The sequence below is a fragment of the Pseudopodoces humilis genome, chromosome 15 (genome assembly GCF_049639895.1).
Source record: "Pseudopodoces humilis isolate 2021_Gansu_Grassland_sample_001 chromosome 15, ASM4963989v1, whole genome shotgun sequence".
In the NCBI taxonomy this organism is placed as follows: domain Eukaryota; kingdom Metazoa; phylum Chordata; class Aves; order Passeriformes; family Paridae; genus Pseudopodoces; species Pseudopodoces humilis.
The window spans coordinates 11,919,796-11,942,650 of NC_142214.1; the positions used below are offsets into that span (position 1 = coordinate 11,919,796).

The following is a 22,855-nucleotide window of genomic DNA, read 5'->3' on the forward strand; positions in this document are numbered from 1 at the left end:
AATCTTCCTAGGTTCTTGTACTACTACAAGACATCAAGGGCTATTTTAAGATGATTTTCTTGATCCCTCACAGTGTATCACTTAGTTGTACTTTTGATCTAAATTTCCAAATCCAGTGCTGCTTCTTTCTGCAGTGACCTCTGAACCAGGAGTCACATTCTACAGCTCCTTGCCTTATTGGTGTGGGAAGAGCACGAGACAAAGAGCTATTTATGTAATCTCCCCTTTTTGATTCTCCCATTAGGAGTGTGACAATGTATTTGAAGATGTACTGGAAGTCAGACATATGGAACCTGGTTCTGTACTGGGAAGACAGGAAGAGCCTTGTCTAATGCACTCTGCTGAGCCCTGCCTTTCTGTTCCACTTGGCTTCACTTCTGGTCCTAAACCAGCATCTGCATCCAAGTTGCTGCTCCCTTGTGTTAAGTCACCTAAGAAGTGCTGCTTTGTTCATCTTAGCATCTTAGGAATGCATCTAATGCATTCCTTCTGAGACTCAAAAGTAGCCTTCTTCCTAAGCATCATAGCATTCTCTTTAGGTTATCCCAATTTTAACAGGTCAGGTAAAGGAATACAAATTGAACTGTAACAAATAGGAAGACTATTTTCTTGTCTGGCTTTGGGGAGCCATGGCTCTAATATAATTGTTCCGGTACTGCCAGTGATTATTCTTTAACTCTGCCTCTGCCATGTGCCCCTGTAGCATGAGTAGCACATTATCTCTAGAAGATTCAAAGCAGTGTAAGCTTTTTTTGAAGCTCATAGTACTACAGCTGACAAAAATCAGTGCACTTAAGTTTTCTTCCTCTTTGCAAACCCACCTTACTGAACTTAAATGTAAAATGGGTAACATTCAAATATGCCTAAAATGAAATTCATGAAGAAATTAATTCATGAAGAAAGAAGTCAGTAAAAATCTGTTGCAGTTGGGACCCAGTTTGCTGTTACTCGAAGTAAGCAGCTCAAAAGTAAAGTGGATTTGTCAAGAGTATTAAAGCTGAAATGTATTACTAAAACGTTACATACATGTGATTATAGGAATTGCTCTCACTCTTCAACCAGAGGAAGTGTATACTTTTCATTTAAGCGACTGGGTTTTAAATTAATATTGCTCCACACTTTTGAGATGAACCTACTTTAATGCTTAAAAGCTGGTTCCTGAGTAAAAGGTGGCTGAAGAAATGAACAGGGCAGATGCTACACACAGAGCAAGGACAAACCAGTAAGACTTGTAGATTTTTGGTCTAGTTTTACCTCATCTGAAAAGAAGATCCAAAGCTGCTGATAAGATCAGCTTGATAAAGACTGGGGAAGAAGAGGAGGAAGGACTGGTATGGAGTCTCAGCTACTACCACTGATGAAGGCTAAGAGCCTAGGGCTAAGGGCACTTAGCCCAAGACTACTGTGGATTTTGCATAAGTGCTGCTGCTGAAATGGCTTTCATACCTTCCCCTAGCCAGGGTTTCCTAGTCTCTTCTGGAGCTTAGAGGGCCCTGATCAGAGCAGTTGGTGAACTGAGCTCACTGAAAAGAAATTTCCTTGTAAATTTTACTTGTTTTCAGCCTAACCAATTCTTTCACACAGTTTATGTTGCAGCACAACACTGTGTCTGTCATAGAAACACATAGCTTAAGGTGGGACTCTGTTTTTCACAGAACCTAAGATGTAGTTTCCCCTCAAAATAGCTGCAAATTGTGCTTTTTGACAAATACTGGGGACGGTTGATCTCATTTGATTACCTCAAGGTGAGGCCACATACTGCGTAATATCATACTCTTGCCCTCATTAGATATATATTCCTGGAATTCTGACTATCAGGTGAAAGTTATCAGTGTTTGTCCTCAAGATCCCTATTTCTTTCTGTCTTTATGACGGTAAAATTTAGTACAGTTGTGACCCAACCTCAGCTTTTCTTTTTACTGTTGTATACAACAGTATTCCTAAGAAATAAAAAAAACTTCTCTTTTAATCACTTTGTCAAGAATAATTCCATGATTGGTGTATGTGCTTCATAACTGTTGAGCTAAACTGTACAAATATGTCCCCTATATACTGAAATGTTTACAATCCCAATAACTGACCACTGACGGTTAAACCTCTACTGTTTCATTTTGCAAAAGATGCCACAGATGACATCCTGAAGAAATTTGGTATGTTTTGAAGAATGCAAGTCCTATCAGAGAGGATTTCTGTGTTTGTTTTGATTAGATACTGTAGTTTTAAATGTGTTGAATTAATGCTCTTCGAGTTGAGGGAGAATTTGTTGGCTAGCATTATAATCTGAGGCAGCTGTTACTTTCACCATATTTTTTAGAAAGGTGGAGAACGATATGGGTGGCTGTGGCATCACTTCTTCCCTGCTGTGCATCTTAATATTACTATGGACATTTCTACATGAATTTAGCTTTAAGCAGCCTACCCAGAATTAAGTGGTTTGAACTCCTATTAAAGCTCACTATATTCATAGCAAGGACAGGAAGCAAGTATGTGCCTCTCTTGTCAAATGTTACAGCCATATTCTTGCATTTTTAGACATTAAAATGGGCTCTTTAATTACTGCTTTATGACTTTTTTATTTTGCTCCAGTTTTTAATTTTTTTTTTCCATGACTGTATCACATCAATGTAAGTAATTATTCTGGTTTCTCTCCCCATACTGTTTATTTATAAATATGGAATTTTGGAGAACAAATTCTAGAAATGTGAATTACTTGTGCATGTTTTAAAATGGCATCTATCCCTGCTTGTGTCCTATTATTAGAGTACATGTAACTCTGCCAAACTTTTCTGTATTCTAGTTTAATTGGCTATATCATGCTGCAGCAAAGCATAATTTTAGGGTGTTTCCCAACTATATTTTTTTTTCTTTCTATGCCCCAAGCAACAGTCATGTTCAATCTTGTGACCTGGCAGTTTTGCCATATTGATGTAGCTGATTGAGGGCAATTGAGATCAGAATCTGACTCCATGCCCATTCCCCAAGCAAATGATGGTTCTGTAGCTGATGCATCTTTATTTTGATATGGAAACAACCCTGTATTTTCAGGATTGGAAGAGGAAATCTGAGTTGACTTAAACCATTGCTCTTTATGTTTTAGTTTAGTAGCTTCCAGTCTGAAACAAGAAGTATCCAACCTTCCTCAGTTCTTTCTGTGTAAGCAGAACTGACTAGTGAGTTTTTTGCATTTATAAGAAAATTTTTTGCACACTAACCAGGGACTACAATCTCATTCCCCAACAATGTAATGTCTTTTTTGGCACTGACATTTTGTGGAAGACTTGTTAAATTTCTTTTCCGTTTCAGTATGTTCTTGCAGTGAGCAGGCAGTTTTTTCTGCCATATTTGTAGCATCCAAATCTTCATGAAAATCAGTATGGTGTGGGCAACAAGAAAAAGCTGGAGGCAGAAGCAACATCTGAAAATGGCTGTCACTTATGGAATCATCTATAGGCTGTTTAGGTAGAACACAGTTTAAAAAAAAAAACCTCAAAGATAACTGAATCAGCATAGTTTCTCCCCACAAAACTTGCCCATGTTTCTTTAAACATTTTTTTATCAAAAATAGGGATTATAGAGCAGCGATTGTAATTATTTTCACTTTGATGTAAGTTCCTGTAGGACATGTCGGATGTACTCCGTCAGCTGTCCCCACGCATAGTCCTTCAAATAATCTGTTTGCTTTTGGGGGTAATTTGCTGGCAAACTCCACAGAAATTGCCCTGGCAACAGTTTCCTCATGCAAGGCTCTCATTTTTGCTGCTCATTTTCAAAGTGGGCTTGGAAAATACTCCTTTCAGTTTCAATGCTACAATTCACTAGTATCTGTTGTTGCCTCTTCCATTCCTCTTAGCTGTTTAGCTTCATATTTCTCTTTCAAGGCCTTGGCTTTCCCATTCCATGACTGTTTAGAGCAGAGACCTTGGCGTAGTTGCATATTAGAGGACAGTTCTTCAGCCTTAGATGACACACAAGGCCAACCCTCTACTAAAAGTCTGTTCTAGCAATGATTTGCAGATGCTACTTGCTCTAACAAAAACATGAAGAGTGACCAGGTTGAGATTAGTAGGCAGTCTGTAGCCTGGATTGCCCCTCACACATCTGACATGCCTCTTATACACAGGTGTGTTTTTTCAGTGTGCAAACACAGTTCATGCCAGAGCTTGCTCCAAAATCTGGTTTTGCCTAATGTTTTCCTTATCTGGCACTCCCAAATTCCTCATTCTCTCTCTTTCAGGGACATACTAACCCTTTTGTATCCTGGCCTGAGATAGTAACACTACTCCACACTGTCTCTTCAGATGAGGTAGCAGACCAACTGTATAGCTCCATGCAGAAGTACTTGTAATGGGATTGCATGGGATAACACCCTATGAGAACCTGTGAAACCATAAACCTATGAAATCAGTTTGAGTGCTGTAATTAAAGGTAAATCTGTCCATGTTCAAGAATTTCTTTAGTTAAGCAGGTGAGATGTTTCGTCACAGGGTTAGTTTGTCAGTGTGATGACATCCTACAGAAAAGCAGAAAGATAATGTGTGTTCTAAATTTTTCTATCATATATTTTGTTTCTGTCATACTTCACCTCCACCACCACCTATTCTTTTTGTAGGGCGAAAGGGGATTTCCAGGCTTGGAAGGACAACCAGGTTTGCCTGGATTTCCAGGAGCAGAAGGACCACCAGGTCCAAGAGGCTCAAAGGTAAATCCCAATTCACTTGAATGGTATGAAGGTGCTGGGCAGTGTTAGCTTAATTGTAGTGCTGATCCTAAGCAATTCCAGAACTCCTGATTATCATTGGTTTAACAGTCAAAATCTTCAGATGTTGGGACATAACAATTTTTTTGGTTGACTAGTTTGAATAGTTAGCCAGTGGAAAAGGATTGCTCTGAGTTTCTAGTTCTTCACCTATACAGGTGCTTGCCAGCACTACCTTTCACTAGGTGCTGCACATTAGGGTCAAAGAACAGGTCTGGCAAGGTGCTGTGATGTAACTTCGTTAGTCCTTGTACTAAGGAGATCATGGCTTAGCTGAGTTTACTGATAAGAGCAGAATTTTGCTCTCGGCTGCCCTGGGGGCTCCCACCATGTAGGTAAACTGTTGTTTGCACCTGGTGGTATTCCTGGGATGGGATTCCTGGGCTGGGTTTGGATGGGGTGATGCAAATGAAGGCCTTGTTGAACCTATGTGCAGAGAGCTGAGGCATGCACCTGGCTTTCCCTGGAGGGATGCCATTTATTTCTATTTACTACTGAATTGCATTCTTACACTCATGGTGTAACTCAGCGGTAAAATGTCTCTGAATATATTTGACTTTAACATACATAAGGATATCCAGGATCTGCCATTTCTTCTATAAATGCTCAGAGTATAAACCAAACAGAAGCACATCAAAAAGAACCAAAGGAAAAAATAGGCGGGTGATAAGAAAAAAATTAAGAAGGTCTACACTAAAAAAGAAGATTATCTGGATATAACAAGTGAAACAGCACAGGGGTATTGGACTAGAAAACTTTTGTTACACTTTTATTCCATAAATGCAATTTTTTAAGATTTTGATGCAAAGTTCTGCATTGTGATTCTATGATGATCATAACTCTGGTCCAGTCTGATCCGTGTTGAATCGTGGCTCCTGTGCTCTGCCCACAAGGGGCCGCTGGAGGATGTTCTGTGGGAGGGCTGACCCTGTGATTGTCAGTGACCCAACAGCACCGTGGCCTTCAGGAAAACTTTCTTCTAAGTCATGGTTAATCAGCTGGAACAAATACTTTTCAGCTTAGATTCCAACACCAAAAAGTTTTTAAACCCTTTAACTCAGGAAATGACAACTACTATAACTTTCAGCCCACTTACTGTGAACATGTAGGAGCAAGTTTAGGCTTACTGTTCAATTTTACAGAAAGACAAACTGCAGCTTGAGTGTGGGGTCTTGTTTGTCTGTTCCTGTTTTTTAGGGTGATGATGGTCTTCCAGGGCCTATTGGACCCAAAGGAATCAGGGTAAGTATTGATGTGGTTTTAGGGTGATATGTTGGAATAATGGATAAAGGCTGACAGGCATTGGATGGGTCCTAACAGAAGTGGTGATTGACAATAAAAAATTGACTTAAATCTGAAGAGTAATCTACCCACCAAAAGAGATTGTACTACTTTTTATAATTAATACAAGATTACATGAGCAATGTTATCTTACATATTGTTTGTATTTCATAAACTCTTTAGGGGGAGCAGCCCCAATACTCATTTGATCTGTTTTACAGTACAGGACCTAAGCAAATGCCAGTACCTTTGTTTCAATGTATTCTGAAGTAGAGGTAGTATGTCTTCACGCCAGAGAGGTGGACTTGTCTGGAAGTCCTTTAGATTTTGTGCTTTTGCTTTTTCTGTCAGTCACCTCAGCTTGTAATAATTGATACATCTCTGACTTCATTGAGCTGCATCCATTTCTTGCACCATGAGTGTTTATTTTCTCTATATATCTATAATCTATTACTTCAGTAGTTCTGCATTGGCTTTTCTATGTTTTTGTAAATATTTCCTTGAAAGACTGGTAAGAATTTGAATGCCATGTCAGCATGGCTTTTATTTTTTTTTAACGATGATTCAGATGTTTGTCTGTCTTATATCTGCACAAATAAGTTACATTTAGTGAAATCTTGGTAAATGCTTTTGCATACCCATTCATACCACACTATTTCAAACACATGATTAATTTCCTTCTAGGGACCACCAGGGCTTCCCGGGTTTCCAGGAACACCAGGACTTCCTGTGAGTAGGAATGGGCTGTATAGATACAAATCTATTCCCTTTTGTCTTCCAAGCCCAGAAGAGCATCCTGCCATCTAACTCTTCTTTCCTCTTTTCCACTTTAAAGGGATTGCCAGGACAAGATGGGCCACCAGGACCCCAGGGTATCCCAGGATGCAATGGAACAAAGGTAGAATTCCTTAAAAAAATCTTAATGGAACAATAATATGGTAAAGAGCTCTTGTTCGCCTGGCTGTGCCAAATAGGTTTCGTCTGTCATGTGCAACAGTACTTTCTGTTACTGAGTTGTGAAGGTAATTCCAAGATAATTCAGACTTACACACCCAGTTGGGAGAAGGGGTTATGGTCTGGTACTTAAAGCACAAATTTTGCCAGAAATTGCCAGCACCAAGACACAGTCAAGGTATTTAAACTCTGTGTTCTAATCCTTACTTGTATAAGGTACAGCTGAGATGTGTGTCTGATAATTAGCTCAGATGATGTGTCTCCTCATTGTAGTAGACTCTTGTTACCAAGAAAAATCATTACTTAACAATGAGAGTTTTTAATTATTCATTTTTGATATTATATTGAAAATACTGATTCAGTGTCCTTGTTGGAGGGAATAATTTTATTCTGATGTGCTACTTAGCTTCATTGGGATTTTCCTAGAAGAGAATTTGATCTTCTATAACATTCCATGAGTTTTGCATCTTTGTAGTGTAGTACTTCACCTGGAATTATGCAGAAACACCTGATTGTGGAGATTTGTTTCCATCATTGAACAGTATCCATCATTCACTCCATGAATCAACTAAATGATTATTCTATCTTGTTCCAATACAATTTTCTATTCTGGAGTCATAAGCTAACAATTACGTTAGACTTTTGAATCAGAATTTGTTTATCTGGTTATCTGTTATGTTTTGGTTTGGTTTTGGCTAATAATTTTCTTCATCTCTAAGGGAGAACGTGGATTCCCAGGCAGTCCAGGTTTTCCTGGTTTACAAGGGCCTCCTGTAAGTAAAAGATTTCTCAATCTTGTAATCCACTGAAAGGCTTCTACAATGAAAAATAAGATAAATATCAGCCTCTTTTTTCAGTTTTTCTTTTAATAAATTGGATTTTTTTTTTTTAATATTTAATCAGAGTGTTTTAAAACAGTGAAAGTGAGTTTTTCTGCTGCATCCTGTGGTAAAGCTTAAAAACCCCTTTGAATTCTCACGTGCTGAGATGCTTTACCACCTGCAGAAAAATACAAATACATGCATACATGTCAGGGAAGAAAGATCTTGATAATGTCATCTCATATATCTAAAGAGCATTACTGGTGATTAATGGGTCAGAAAAAAGACCCAGGGTAGGGTGTTTTCAGTATAAAACACAAGGATAGTAAAGTGACTGACAGAACCAAAGTACGAACAGAGATGTAGTAGATGGGATGGATAATAGGAGGCAATATAGAAACAAATTGCTAAGAAAGTGAACTAAAATACTTCTAATGCTCTACATGCACTATGAAAGTTCTTCTCTAAGTTCTCCATTTGATTCTGAAGTTCATAAAAAATGTATTTTCCCTTGTTCTACATATTGTTATAAATTTCTCTCTTCAATGTTTGCCTCATGGTGTAAATCTGATTAGTGGTTTGCAAACAACATACTAGTAATTTATTTATATTGATCTTCCTTTTATTTTTTTGTTTCTTTTAAACAAAGGGACCCCCTGGTCTGCCAGGTATGAAGGTGAGTGTGCTGTACTCGCACTTCCAGGTATTTACCAGACATGGGTGTGCAGTGTGATCTGATGTGAGTAACCTGCTTGTTTCATGCAAGACTCTGTGCATCCAGTGGAACCTGGAGTGACATTCTTGGTTTCTCTAGACCACTCCAGTGCAGCTAACTGGAAACTCTGCAGTAGCTTCTTTGGGTCAGTAGCTTGAGAAGTAGCAGAGTGTTTCCTGAAGCTGTTTCCTTGGGACTGTGAAGAGTCAGTGTAGAAGCATCAAGTTAACAAACTACAAACATTCACATGCACCATTATACTCAAAACACTCCTAAAGACTAAACAATAGTGACCTAAAACACCCAGTGACAAGAATAGTACAACATCTTTTGTTCCTTTTGAAAATGTTTTCTTGTATTCTATATGTTACATAGGTGGCCTTTTCTCCTTAATCTAAAGAGTTGCATGATCTAATGTCGAATCTTTTATTTTTTTTAAGGGTTTTTTTGTACCTTTGACCAATTAGCATGGGCCAAAGCATCAGTTTTGATTTAAATCTGTTTAGGAGGAAACTTCACCCACAGAATTACACTGCTAAACTCCTGAGAGGACAGCATAACACTGGTACTGGAAAATTTGGACTAGTAAGCTGAATTGTCTTTCTTAGCTTATTTTGTTCCCATTATTAAAGAGATACTAAAGGACAATCTCATCAGAACATACACTTTCCAAACAAAGATATTCCCTGAAATCAATAAGAAACTACTTCAATACGGACCACAAAGCATGGTGTAACAGCACACTCAGCACTAATCTCATGAGCTAGGACATTGGAAAAAGCTGAATGAGCCTTTTTTCTATTGTGACCTATCCACTGTTTTCACATGGAGCTGGAATGTTTCTCTTGTGCAGAATTTGTGTTTCAATCCCCCTAATCTTTTGGAATTTAAATCAATGCTGATATCTTTGTACAAAATAAACCTTTTAATAATTGTTAGTTTAGCCATTTAGAATCTTCACCTCTCTTAAACAGAACTATTCTTGGAGAATCTAGTGCTAGATTCTTAGAGTATCTAGTATTAAAGTGTACTGCTAGGGTCTAGCATAGCTCAGAGTCTCTTAAAAGTCTTGGGAGCTACCATGTGTCTTTTGGAGTCAAGATGGTAGTAAGGAATTATAGAATGTGTTGTTAATTAAAGTCAGCTATATTTTTTCTAGGGTGAAGCAGGTGAAATAATTACATCCTTGCTGCCAGGACAGAAAGGTGACCCAGGATTTCCAGGTCTTCCAGGCATACCTGTAAGTTGCATAAAGTATTATTAGGCTGTGTTCTGACAAAAAGATAACATGAAAAGTAGTCTCATTATAGCAAATTCATAACTTGATGCTTGGGGTTTCATATATTTTCTTGGAGATGCAGGGCTCATATTTAAACTACCTCTGATTTATGGCTTGAGGGAAAGTGCGTGATTCCATATTGCTCTTAATAGGGTGACCAGCAGAAGGAAGAAAGGTCCTCTGGTCAGGAAGGTGGTATCCAGCAGACAGCAGTACTCAGTTACTGATTTGCTTCTCTGTTTTCCCTGCCTCTTACCCCTTCCTAGACATTCTTTGTATCAGTTCTGGAGTTCCCTTCCCTTCTTCACTCTGAGTCAGTCATATCTGGCTTTCTGGCTGTAGCTGCTGTTTTGGATGGTGGGAAGGAGATGGTAATGCCTCAGCTGTTCTCCTCATGTTGCACCTCCTGAGCAGTATTTCTGTTCTCCCAGCAGTGCTCTGTGAAAACAGCTAGTGACTCCAGGCCATGTGGTTCCCCACTGAGTCATTCATTGCTTGAGTGGAAAAACAAGGGGGGCCAAAAATGAGTCTATTGGTCTGAACTGGACAGAAGCCAGACTCACATTTCCTGGTGCAGAGAGGCAAGCCCCACACTATTCCGTGGCCAAACTGAGCCTGTTAGCATTTCTGGTCCTCTGATCTGTGCTTCCCTATTGTCTGTTTCTGGCTGGGAAGAATCACAAATACAGTGTTTTGTTGTTCAGTGAATGAAGAGGAAAAAAAAAAAGCAAAAGTAGTTCAAAACAAACAAAAAAGCATTCCTTTATCTTATCCAAAGAGATGCATTGGTGTTAAGAACAGAACTCTCCTAAGATTTAGGCACCGTTCCCCAAGGATAGATTAGTAGGTTAGTGGTCAGCTGCATTGATTTGACATGTATGGGATGCCAGCTGTTGGGTTATTTGAGCTTTAAGCTCTCACAGTTTATTTTTTTTTTCATAAAAAGATGCTTCTCATGGCGTCCTCCCCTTCCTCAACAGGGCCCACCAGGCTCCATGGGAATACCAGGTCCAATTGGCCCTCCAGGGCCCCCAGGTTTGACGGTAAGTTTCTTTAACCTGTTGCTCATAAAGAATTAAATGGGGCAGTTACTACTTCATTTTTGGTTCTCAGAGGCAGGTCAGTAAATTGCAGAGATCATGGTAGTCAGGACTTGGTATGAGGACAGCAGCAACCATGCATTCAGTTCGACCTGGAGCTGTTACTGTGCACGTTTAAATAAGATACTTCTGAAACAACCTGTTCCTAGACATCTTTTTGCTTTAAATTGTGCTGAATTGAAGGCTTCTTACTTGTGTGGAACATGAGACAAGATTTAGCTTATTTAGACTATGATGTCTAATGCCTGAATATTTAATTTAATTTTATGCTCTCACTTAAGGGAAAAACTAGTTTCTTACATATTTGTGAAATTGAATAGCATGAATTTTCAAAGGCAGGCAAGGTGACTTGTCAGTATGGAGATAATTCACAGGAATCAAAGCTGGAATGTTGTTGGTGGCTTTTGTTTTTTTTTCTACAGGGGTTTGTAAAGTGCTTTTAAGTGACTTGTTCTTTGGTTTCCTTTTTTAATAGGGATCTCCTGGTCCACCAGGGCTGCCAGGACCCAAGGTATTATCTTTTTCATATTGATGCTGCTGGTGGACTATTTTCTTTCTCTTTCTGTTTGTGACTTCTAAGGGCTGATGAGTTATGCTTTTTGCAGGGTAATATGGGTTTGAATTTCCAAGGACCCAAGGGTGAAAAAGTGAGTAGGTGATTATAACGATATTTTCTCTTATTGCTTTCAAAGTACTTATGCTTGCCATTTTTGCTTATATTGCCTGTAACAAACTGTATCTTCCTACACATTAGGGTGAACAAGGTCTTCAGGGACCTCCAGGGCCACCAGGACAAATTGGAGAACAGAAAAGACCAAATGACATTGAGTTTCAGAAAGGAGATCAGGTGAGTGGGACACTATACTCATCTGCGGTGTGTGTGATCAAGCTGCAGCCTCTGTTGGTTTGGCTCATATATGCTCACATCCTGCTTACTGCAGAGGTTCTATTTTTTTTCTCAGAGTAGTGAATATTCCAGATCTGAGTACTTTTCCTGTAATAGAAAGCATGCCAGTCACACTAGTTGTTACTTTCCTTAGTAAAATAAGTATTCTAAAGAAACTCTTAAAGGCAGTTCACAGTAACATTAAAAGCAGTTAAAATACTCCCATTTCTTGAAACACCCAGAATTGCAATTTTCAAAGTAGTCTGGGGATTCAGATTCCCACTAATTAACCAGCTGTGTCATCCATTGTGAAGAAGTCTTTCAAAATTTTTTAATTCAATTTCTTCTTTTTTTGTTATTGGTGATGCCCCAAGATCTTTATTCCTTGTGGTTTGAATAAAGTGCTTTCCCTGTTTCTGTTTCATCTTAAAAGTAAATATCAGTCATATTGTGACAAGTAAGCTCAAAATACTGGTTTGATTTCTATAGACCCCTCCCTACACATAAATGTCAGAAGGTCATTGGGAGTTAGCATTTTAAAAGTTATTACGTTTTTTTCTATTTCTTTTTCAGTGGGGAACATCCTGCAGTACCGTTTAATTCTGGGTGCCATAGACAGTCTTAGTGAAACTAGCAGGATCATGGGTGCCTGGATGTCACATTTTCCTTTTTGTGATACTCTCAAATACCACCCTGGTAATAGAAGAGTTGAGGTAGATACTTTGAGGGAAAACTGTTGAGTGATGATTTTTGTGCTCTGATTATTTTGCAAATGTCACTGTAGTAACTGAACTTTAAACTATTAATTTATTCCATCGGTATTTGGATCCGTTTCCTCTTTTCCATCTTCTTATCTTGGGAACTGTATCAGGGAAGAAAGCTTTGGGACACAGTAGTATTTTATTTTAGCAAGGTATAGGGCAATTCTGCCCTTCATCTTGATCAAAACTATTTGTTACTTTTCCTTTCAGAAGAGCAGTAAGCACCACAAAGGCGTTAGCTAGAACTATGTACTGGTGTACACTTGCAGTGCACAGTCATCCTAGAAAGGTTGCTGGTTTTGTCTGTAATTGGGTGATAGGACAAAAAATAAGGAACGACATTGTGTGTCTTTATAATTCTAAGAAAACACAAGGTGACATTTTGATCACACTGTTGTTGAAGCAAAAATTCATCTGATTTTACTGGGGTCAGAGTAATTTGATTCTATCATCAGGGACTCCTGAAGGACTAATTATACTGGCACTAATTTATGTCAATGTACAAAGTAAAAGCATTCGACCTACATTCCTTTTAAAGCACTAAGAATTATAAACATTCTGACAAACATTGCCTTTGACCAACATTTATAATGATTTCCAAGTTTGCAAGTTGTTTTTTATTTCAATAAAGTTTATGATTGGTAGTATACAATCAGTAAAAAATGTCAACATTGCAGTTACTTTTTTGTGAAATGCACATGGAGTTCCGGTGTGTGGCTTCACTTACGATCTTTTACTAAAATCAAGTGTGTAGATGGGCTTGTAGAAGTCTGGAATGACTTCAAGAAAACAATAGAAACTGCACAGAAACTTTTTGTGGATGCAGTAGCCTGTAACTTTTCTTTACATTAAAGGTGAAAAGATTTAATAACTTTTACAAAGGTGTAATAAGACAAAATAGAAATGAGAACTTGTTAACACAATGATCCTGTGACACTTTTCTGACAAACACAATTTGATCCTGATGGCCTCTCAACTTCAGCAGTTACCAGTAATCTAATGACTGTTGCTTCTATAATTTCAGCAGGATCTGGCATTTGTTTGTTATTCCTTCTTTACTATTGGATAGCACCTGCAGGCCACCAAATCAGCTGCTGCAGTGCATGCAGGATGCAGTTGTGGTTTTAGTGGAGTGAATCATCTAAATAAATAGGATGAGCAGTTAATAAAATTTATAGATTCACTTGAAATTCCACACAAAGACAGAATAAATGTGATCCTTTATAACTTGGAATATAAATGACAGCAAAAATATTATAGTTAAGAAAAAAAGTCAACTGAGCTGCTAGGGAGTGATGAAGGCATTAATCCTCTCTTTCTCTGCCTGTGCTTGACAGGGTATTCCAGGTGATCCAGGCCCACCAGGACTTCCTGGGCCACCAGGTCCTCCTGTGAGTAGAACTCTTAGTTCTATTTTTTTGCATCTGTATCAGAACTCTAATTTCGTTCTACTCTGCCTTGGCTCAGTTTAAGATGATGTTTGTGTGTTCAGGGTCTTCCTGGTGGTGTAAAAGGTGAAAAAGGTGAGCAAGGAGAACCAGGCAAAAGAGTAAGTAGTCTGTTTAACCAAACATTTACTTTTCCATTCAGTGTTATCTTTGACAATTAAGCAAATGTTGAATTCAGGTGGGGCCATCAGTTTATGGGTAAGAGACTATTTTTTTTTCTCCTTGTAACCTGGCAACTTGTAAATGATGCACAGGAGTCATGACAGTGCTTCTGGTTATGGCTCTCGGTGCTTTCTGATAGAATTATCTACATGTAGATCTTAGTTGGGTGGCAGGAGAAAATAAATCTAGTTAACAACTTCAAAGTTGTTGGACTGCTTGTCTGGAGCAGTTTTCTGTTTCCTTTTAGAAAGGGTCTTCATTCAGTTTGCTATGTACTGGGTTGCCAAGCAGCATGAGATTGGTGTGTATACTTATATTAAAAAGCTTGTCCATGTAAACTCATTCTTGGTGGATTTGCTTGTGAGTTGGCTCACAAAGCCAAGTCTCTGAACACTGTTAAGACCAAAAGTCTGTTTGTCACTTCCCACAAGACTGCCTCAATTTATGTGTTATCTGGGGAGGGCGGGAGTCAGGATAGCTTTATATAGCAAGAGTCACTTTTTTCCTAACCAGACTCAAATCAATCCTGGAATTTAAATATACTTGGATATCACAGCTCAGAAAAGATGAAGAAGATCATAAAAGTGCTGAGAAATAGGATAAAAATAACATGGGTTGGACCAGCAAAGAAAAGAGAGGCTGTAACCAGTTTAAACCATTCAGTATCTTCACTTCCACAGCTTCTGAATGCATTGTTTCAACAAAATGGGCACCTTTGAAAATCGAGACACAAGTTAATTGGACAATATATAAACACTGTTTAGAAACATGGTAGTAGTAGGTTTTCCAATTTCCACAGGAAGGAAATACAGTGGAAACAAATATTTGGTACTCCAGATAAAATCCTTCTTAGTTGCTGAGATTTATAGAAGGGCTTTGATTTGTCTCTTCTAAAGAACATGACAAGCAGATTTACCAAGCCAAAAGTCTTATTATATTTTGAGTGGGTTTTGATTTGTTGCTTTTCTCTGCATAAATTAATGGGAACCACATAAACTTGCAAAGATCTGAAAGGATAAAAGTCCTGAGGGGATATGTCAGATGCTTTTGTCAAAAGCTAGTTTACCAATATTTTCATTTGGTTTTATTACTCTGAATCTGGGCACACTGCATACTTGCAGTGCAGTTTTGCAATTAAGTTACTTTAAAGTTGCATTTTAGGGCTCTATATGATTCTGTGAGGCTCAAAGCCATTTCAGATATACTCATAAAAATGTCTATGTATTCAAACAGATCTGCACATTCACACAAAATCTTAAAACCTCAGTTTTGAGATTTAGAACTCATCACTAGTGAAAACAAACTTGACAAATCACATTATACTCTAACTCACTGAATCTATCAAGTCTTATTATCAACTTCTCAATGACTGAGAGCTGATCATGGCACTGAGGAAGGTTCACTAGGTGAAGCTCCATCACCTGCTCTAGTTCTGTTTCAGCAGGTGTCCCCACACATGGCTTCTGTAACTGACAATAAAGTGCCATTTGTCTGCCCAGTGAATGGTCTGGAATAAAGTGGAGCTTGCCCTGCTTTTATTGCGGCAATAACAAATCTGTTCAGCAAGAATATGTTTTTCAGAAATCACTTCTTTGAGTAGAACTACATCTTATATTTTCAGTGATACTAATGAGAAAATCATGTTGGTATAAAGGAGAGTTAAAATTCAAACACAAAGTTTTATTTAGTTTCACTGGTCACTTTACACTAATTTCTAATTAAATATAGTGTTCTACAGTTTAGGGAGTTTCTATCTGTTTTTGAAATAAAGAAGTTCTCTAATGCTAAAATAAATGGAGTAATAAACACAATGAATCAGCTGTAGTTAACCAGAGATAATTTTCATGTTGTATTCACCCAGCATTTCTGAGACTGTTGTGGTTTTGTGTTCTGGTTTTCAAAATGGAAACCACCATTTAGGTAACTTCATTGGTTATGACTGATGTCTTTGATGTGTTGTCTCAAGGACTGCATTCTGGATGGAGTTTGGTTTATTGAAAAATGGGAAACAAGTAGCATAATTTCTGTAAGAATTCTTCACCAATGAAGCATTTTATTTCAATGAATATTTGTCTTTGAAGGGAAAGCCTGGCAAAGATGGAGAACCTGGTCAGCCTGGTAGGGATGTGAGTAAAAATTATGCTTTTAATCTAAGCAGACTCCTTATAAGTTTTTATTTTGATATGGAGAAGATCTGAGTGTGATTATATTTTTTCCCTTGTCTTGAAGGGTTTACCTGGTGGGCCTGGAATAAATGGTGCTCCAGGAAGAGATGGAGAAAAGGTATGCCAGGATTTTTGTCAATATTGCTGTAATAGATTGTAAATTTGCCATCACTGAGTTCTGTTCTACCTGAGTTGTAATTGCATTGCCTATGCTATTACAGCGTTGAGGAATATTTGCAATAACTTGTTTATGTACTGCTGCACAGTATCAGAAATGCTCTTAATTTCATTGGTAGGGTGAAAAAGGTGACATGGGTCCCCCTGGTCCTCCTGGAATTGTAAGTTGCAGATCCTTTTTTTTTTTTTCTGCATTTGGTTGACAGTGTTTCATTGTAGTTCTCGGCTGAGTGAGAGTCCTATCTCTGGGTACAGCACCAAGAGCACCAGAAAATTTTTCATATATACACTAACAGAAACAATGGTTTCCTTCTTTCAAGATCAGTTCTGTGCTCGGGGATTTGCTAGGTCACAAACACAGGCTAGACTATAACCTCAGAACAGCAGGACTGTGTCAACCTCACTGAAGCCTGTTGTAACTATGTTGGCTTGGCAGGCAAACAGCTTTCTATTGGGGAGTGCTCTTTACTGGAATTTTCCCTTGTAATTCAGTGGAGTGGGGAAAGCATCCTGTTGTTGACATAAGGTTCAAAGTATGTTGAACTTTCCCTCCCTCACATCTCTTTATGATTCCTATGACTCTTTTCTTGGCAAGTAGTTTAACATGAGCATGAAACATTTACAGGTTATTCCAAGGCCAGGCATTGGTGCAACAGTGGGACCAAAAGGTAGCAAAGGATTGCCAGGACTTCCAGGAGCCAAAGGAGAGCGTGGATTCTCTGGTAGGCCAGGCCCACCTGGCTTCCCAGGATCTCCAGGTAGGAGTGCAAGCTTTAAATTAAGTTGTTTGCTCAAACATGTATTGTTTGTGGTATTTGGCTTCACAGTCTTTACGCACTCCTTTTAACAGAAGGCAGAATATTTAGAGCTGCCTTTGAGCTTGAAGGGTAGTCTTGAACTCCTGGGGATAATGTGAGGAATTTTGAACATTCATTGCCCTTGCTGTGGTGAACTGAGAATGCTAATCAGATACTAGCTTAATACTCTAGAGGTAATCTATCCCATATCACTTATCTATAATATATTATTATAATCTCTAATTATAATATTATCTATTATATTATATATATATTATACTAGCTATAATGTATTATTATATAATCTATCTATTATTATTATAATACATATATTATTATATTATTATTGTATTACACAGAGGAAGTTTTGTGTACCACAAGTCTAGTAGGAGATGATCTGAGTCTACCATGGGAGTGAGTAGTGACACCTGTATGTATATTATACATGCACAGAGAAGAACATCATGATTCTAATGTTACAGCTTATATATATTCTTTTTTTCTCATCAATACTTTCATTAGTTGTGGGTTTTAGGTTTTTTTTCCCCGTTATAAACTTAGTTGTTAAGTCTCAGGTCGATTTTTCAAACAAACATCTCTAAAAATGTGAAATGTATATCACTGTCATCTGTGCAAAAATGTGATGTAAACCATTAAGCTAGCAAGTAACTAAATCCTTCCTGTCTTAGGGATCACTACTGTTGGACCTCCCGGCCCACCTGGCTTACCTGGTGAGAGAGGACAGAAGGGAGATCCAGGTTTACCTGGTGTTTCTATTCCTGGGCAACCAGGAGTTGAGGGACCACAAGGACCTCCAGGACCACCAGGTCCCCCAGGGCCACCTGCACCATCTGTTGCTCCTGGTAAGTCATGATCACATAAACAGCAAGTAGAAGAGACTAAACAGCTTTGACATTTGTTTAGGTTTGTGTTTCTGTGGTTTTTTTGTTTGGGTTATTTTAATTCCACCTCCAAAGATGTCATTTATCAGCAGCTGAAGACCATGAGATTCTATTCCTATACATTCTCCAAGTTGCTCCCATTGCAAACCTAGACATCTGTAGGAGAACCTTAGGCTTAAGTACACAGATTTTTTTCCCTACTAAGAGTTGTGATAGTAGGAGAGTCAAAGGTGTAACTTTTCATGGAATTCCAGTTTCATTTCATAATATTCTAGTGTGTAGACCACATGAAATTAGCTTTGGAGTGGACAGTTTGGATGAAAGCACTTAGCTCATTTTCTTGGTATGAGAGTAGTGAATGGCAGATGGAATATAAGATCTGGAAAGCTGCAGTGGAGGGGGGCTAGCATGGTCCAGGGAGGAATTTAGTGTCTAGATGGCATTGGCATTTGAAGTGCCCTTGCTCTGATGATGATTCATAGGTATGTTTTTATGATATGAAGCTGAATATCAGAATGAGGTGTAGTAATGGAAGTGTGTAGGCTGTGGGAAGCAATGGAAGATGGTTAAGGTTGTAAAGAATCGATTATTGTTGTGTAATATCATTGTTTCCTTTTGAGATTTAATTACATGTGAGGGTTTTCACCAGTAGTCCTGTCTGAATTGCCAAAATATTTTGTCTGTGATTATGGTGGTGTATTAGAATATCCACACAAATACATTTTTGTACTGAATGCATGCATTTGCTGCTGCTGTCAGTCTAACACAAATAGATAAATAAACCTTTCCTGATTTTCCTTAGGTAAAGAGTTATGTGAGCAAGGGCCACCAGGTCCTCCAGGAATTCAAGGACAACAAGGTTTTACAGGGGAACGAGGCCAAAAAGGTGAAGTGTCATAGCTATATTTTCTATTTTTCTCCTTTTTTTGAAACTTGGTAAAAAAATGGAAAGCCTGCATTAAATAATGATTAATGGTGCCCCTTCCCAGTGAGGGCAGATGCTTTATGTCTCTGAGCTGTTTGCTTTGAGTGTAGGATACTCCTTCACCTAATATTAAAGCACAGGAGTCTGACTGACTGAGGGTACGACCAATGTCTAACATGGATCTTGAATAAAGTAGAATGGAACTTGAGGTTTATGAGAATCTCCCAGGCAGATCAAAACTGGGTATTTTGTAACAGCACTGGCCAAGTCTGTGTGAAAATGTTTTCTAGTTCATGAATAAATTTGATGTTTTTTATGGAAAGCAGCATTAAAATTATAAATACAAGACTCCTAATTTGAGTTGGTCACTCTGCAGTGAGTTTGTTTGCTAAGCAAAAGAAAGTCATATTTAATATATATCCTTGTTTCCAAAAAGACAACCTTGCAATGAGGATGCCGATATGGGTAAGTGAGAATCTTTTCCTAGCCCAACCGTGGACATCATAAATTACTTTAGGCATCTCACTTAATGTTTACTCACTTCAAAGAGAAATATTTTTTCTCATGGCAATTGTAAGGATTAACTCATTAACCTAAATTAAATGCTCAAATATTTCACTGATGAATGTCACATAAGTCTGTATGTGAAGGAAATTCCTAAGCTTCTTGAAACCAATATTTTTTTTCTAATTAAATACTTTTAGTCTATTTTCAAATCAATGAAATGTTCCCAGTATTTATTTTGCAGTCTTGGAATTTAATTAAGTTTGGGATTTTGATATATTTCATTTAAAGCTGTAGTTAGAAGTGTCAAGTACCTACTTTAAAAGAGGACACTTGCTGAGAAAAAAAAGTCCATGGTTTTATTTTCTGTTTTTGAAAGCACTGTTTTAATTATTTTGCACTTTCATAAATGCATTCTAATCATATCTGATACTGGTTTTCTGACTCCTAGCCACCAAAAAGCTTCAGTTTAACTTGCGGTGGTGGGGAGGAGAGAGGAGGCTTCTAATATTTAAGCAATAATTATTTGAACTAGTCACTTTGGGCCTGATATTATAGATCAGTACCAAGAAAACAGTTGCTGTTGTGCTGAATCCTTTTAATATTTTCTAAAACCTGATGCTCAAGTACACTTTTTCAATGCAAATCTTTAGGTGATCGAGGAGACACATGCTTCAACTGCATAGGAACTGGAGTAACTGGTCCTCCTGGGGAGAGAGGACCACCAGGACCTCCGGGTAGTCCAGGTAGAGCTAAAGTCTTCACTAGTGTGCTTAATATGCTGTTTAAAGTCACTTTTCTATCAGGGAGTCCATGTACAATGGTAACAATATATCTGTATATTGTGTACAAGTTCAAATAAGCATTTATCAGTTCCAGTGCAGAGTTGGTACATGTTGTATTTTGCACAGTTGGAAATAAACAAGATGGGCATGTGTAAAACAAACACTCGTTCTTTGAAAATGTAGTCTTTGAAAAATATCTCTCTGTTCAAAGACAGCCTTGCAAGCATTCTACATATTGAAGGTTTAGAGTCTGCTGTAGATTTAACTGAGAGAGAAAATCTAACTTATACTACTGCTATTCCTGGAATAATGGAGGAGCTGGAGCTTTTTTAAAAGCATGATGTTTTTTTACTCTACTGGTTCAGTTCAGAGTTGCAAATTTGTTTCTGCTCAAATAAAATGAAGCTCTCAAAAAAAAAACCCAGAGTAAACTTTGTCTGGTTTTAACACAACTTAGTTAGTACCAATGAAACAGCATGCTTGATATTGCAGCCTCTCCAGATTTGTTTTTCTTTTACTTTACTGTTTTTCTGTGCTACTCAGGTTCTCCTGGCTTTCCTGGACCAAAAGGTGAAAAGGGTCTTCCTGGATTAACTGGCCTTGTAGGGCCACCAGTAAGTGCTGGTGTTATGTTCTGGTGGGGAAAATAGTGTCTCATTTGTCTTGCATGATAGGTAGATCTATAAACAAAAGATTAAATTTTGTCTAATACATATTTTTTTGTCCATAAGTACCTTGAATGCATGATTCATATATTGTTCCATACTCAGAGAGGGAGTGAAAGAAAAACTCAAATATCTTTTTTCCCCTCTTCTTCTTCCTCTTCTTTTTTTTTTTTTTTCCTCCCTCAGGGCTTTCCAGGCATCCCAGGTGCTCCTGGTAGACCTGGTCCTAAAGGAGACCCAGGGGATGTCTTGACTTCTCCAAGAATGAAAGGTGACAAAGGAGACCCTGGCCTCCCAGGACCTCCAGGCCTCCCTGGCATAGATGGCACTCCTGGACGAGATGGACTGCCAGGTTTGCCTGGCCCTAAGGGGGAACCTGTGAGTTCCATTTTAGGCTGTCTTTGACTGGATGGATGTTTTGGGAAGTCCTGCATACACTTGACAGAGTGCCGATAAGAGAACTGGCACAAATGCACATTCTCTGTATGTGATAGATAAGGCAGGAATTCTCTTCAGTAAACGCCAGTATAGTGATGATACACTGAGGTACCTCCTAAATCTGACAGTGCTCTAGAAATAATCCAAGGCTCCCTTGGGCAGTGTCAGAGGGTCCCTTCTGCCATTGTCTACATTTCACCTATGTACTGGGAGGAGCTAAGTATCCAGGTTTAGGGCTGCTTTCTACCATGTTAGCAAGATGTAGGCAGCTAATGAGAGCTGAGAGGATGGAAACTTCCAGAGAGTTTCAAAGCAGAAGCCATGAAACACTTTACTCTTGATAGTAAGTACATGATCTTTCCCATCATGCTCTTTCTATTTTCAGGGTAGTATTGCATTCAAAGGAGAAATGGGTATTCCAGGTAAACCAGGGATACCAGGCCTTCCTGGAGAAAAAGGCCTTCCTGGACCTCCTGGTTTTGGTCCACAAGGCTCACCTGGTGAAAAGGGCATCCAAGGTGTATCCGGCCGTCCAGGGCCTCCTGGTGTTCCGGGTGAGTTGGTCTCTGTGTGCTGTTGAGCAAATGCTGCAACGTCAAATTTTTCCCCTTTTGCTCTAGGTAGTGCTCAGAACATAATGCTACCTCTAAACTTTTCCTATAGGCTTTGTGACCCCCACTTAATGAGGGTCCTCACAGAACCACAGGGAGAGCAGTATCTGTGCCATATCACTTAAGCCATGTGCCTCATCTTCCGCTCTGACCTCCAGGAGAGCTTCTCCCTATCCCAGTGACTGCAGTGGAAGTACATTTTAACTACAAGCATACATTGTATGCTTGGCCATACTGCAGATACAACAGGTTTGGGAAAAAAGGGGGTGCTTTGAAAAAGTTGGCTTTTGTTACTTTCTTGTCAATTACACAGATCCTATTCAACTTGTGCTGGTGTCAGTTATGGAAAATACTATTCACATGATGGTACTTAGGATGAAGCTATAAAAACGTAACAGTTCAGAAATATTGTCTGAACATTGAACAGGGCTTCTGAGCCTCTAAGTGCTTTGCGGGGCTTGGGACTGGAGAACCTATTGAATAAAGTATTGCCGGTGTCTGAGTTCTTTGTAAGCTTGGGATAGGACTGGCATCTTTTCCTGCGGAAACAAAAACAGAAAAGAAACTCCTACTGAGTGATTCATATTTCTGCTTTTTGGTTTTAGGTCCAAAAGGTGACCCTGGCCAGACTATTACAGAACCAGGAGTTCCTGGTCCCCCTGGTCCTCCAGGAAGAAATGGTGATCCAGGTCTTCCAGGTAAGGAAGCAGATAGATACCCAGG

General features: G+C 38.7%; 1 protein-coding gene across 1 annotated transcript in view; it reads left to right on the forward strand.

Moving 5' to 3' along the window:
* The window catches only part of COL4A5 (collagen type IV alpha 5 chain), an 88,200-nt gene that overhangs the window by 36,193 nt on the left and 29,152 nt on the right, over positions 1–22,855 (forward strand). Inside the window, exons 3-26 of the mRNA XM_014258760.2 lie at positions 4,610–4,699; positions 5,954–5,998; positions 6,722–6,766; positions 6,873–6,935; positions 7,711–7,764; positions 8,462–8,488; positions 9,687–9,767; positions 10,787–10,849; positions 11,382–11,417; positions 11,512–11,553; positions 11,661–11,753; positions 13,891–13,944; positions 14,046–14,102; positions 16,245–16,289; positions 16,393–16,446; positions 16,625–16,666; positions 17,131–17,263; positions 17,992–18,165; positions 19,007–19,090; positions 20,287–20,379; positions 20,962–21,032; positions 21,270–21,461; positions 21,907–22,075; positions 22,738–22,830. Of these exons, the coding sequence (XP_014114235.2) occupies positions 4,610–4,699; positions 5,954–5,998; positions 6,722–6,766; positions 6,873–6,935; positions 7,711–7,764; positions 8,462–8,488; positions 9,687–9,767; positions 10,787–10,849; positions 11,382–11,417; positions 11,512–11,553; positions 11,661–11,753; positions 13,891–13,944; positions 14,046–14,102; positions 16,245–16,289; positions 16,393–16,446; positions 16,625–16,666; positions 17,131–17,263; positions 17,992–18,165; positions 19,007–19,090; positions 20,287–20,379; positions 20,962–21,032; positions 21,270–21,461; positions 21,907–22,075; positions 22,738–22,830 (1,900 nt within the window). The remainder of the gene's footprint in view (positions 1–4,609; positions 4,700–5,953; positions 5,999–6,721; positions 6,767–6,872; positions 6,936–7,710; positions 7,765–8,461; positions 8,489–9,686; positions 9,768–10,786; positions 10,850–11,381; positions 11,418–11,511; positions 11,554–11,660; positions 11,754–13,890; positions 13,945–14,045; positions 14,103–16,244; positions 16,290–16,392; positions 16,447–16,624; positions 16,667–17,130; positions 17,264–17,991; positions 18,166–19,006; positions 19,091–20,286; positions 20,380–20,961; positions 21,033–21,269; positions 21,462–21,906; positions 22,076–22,737; positions 22,831–22,855) is intronic.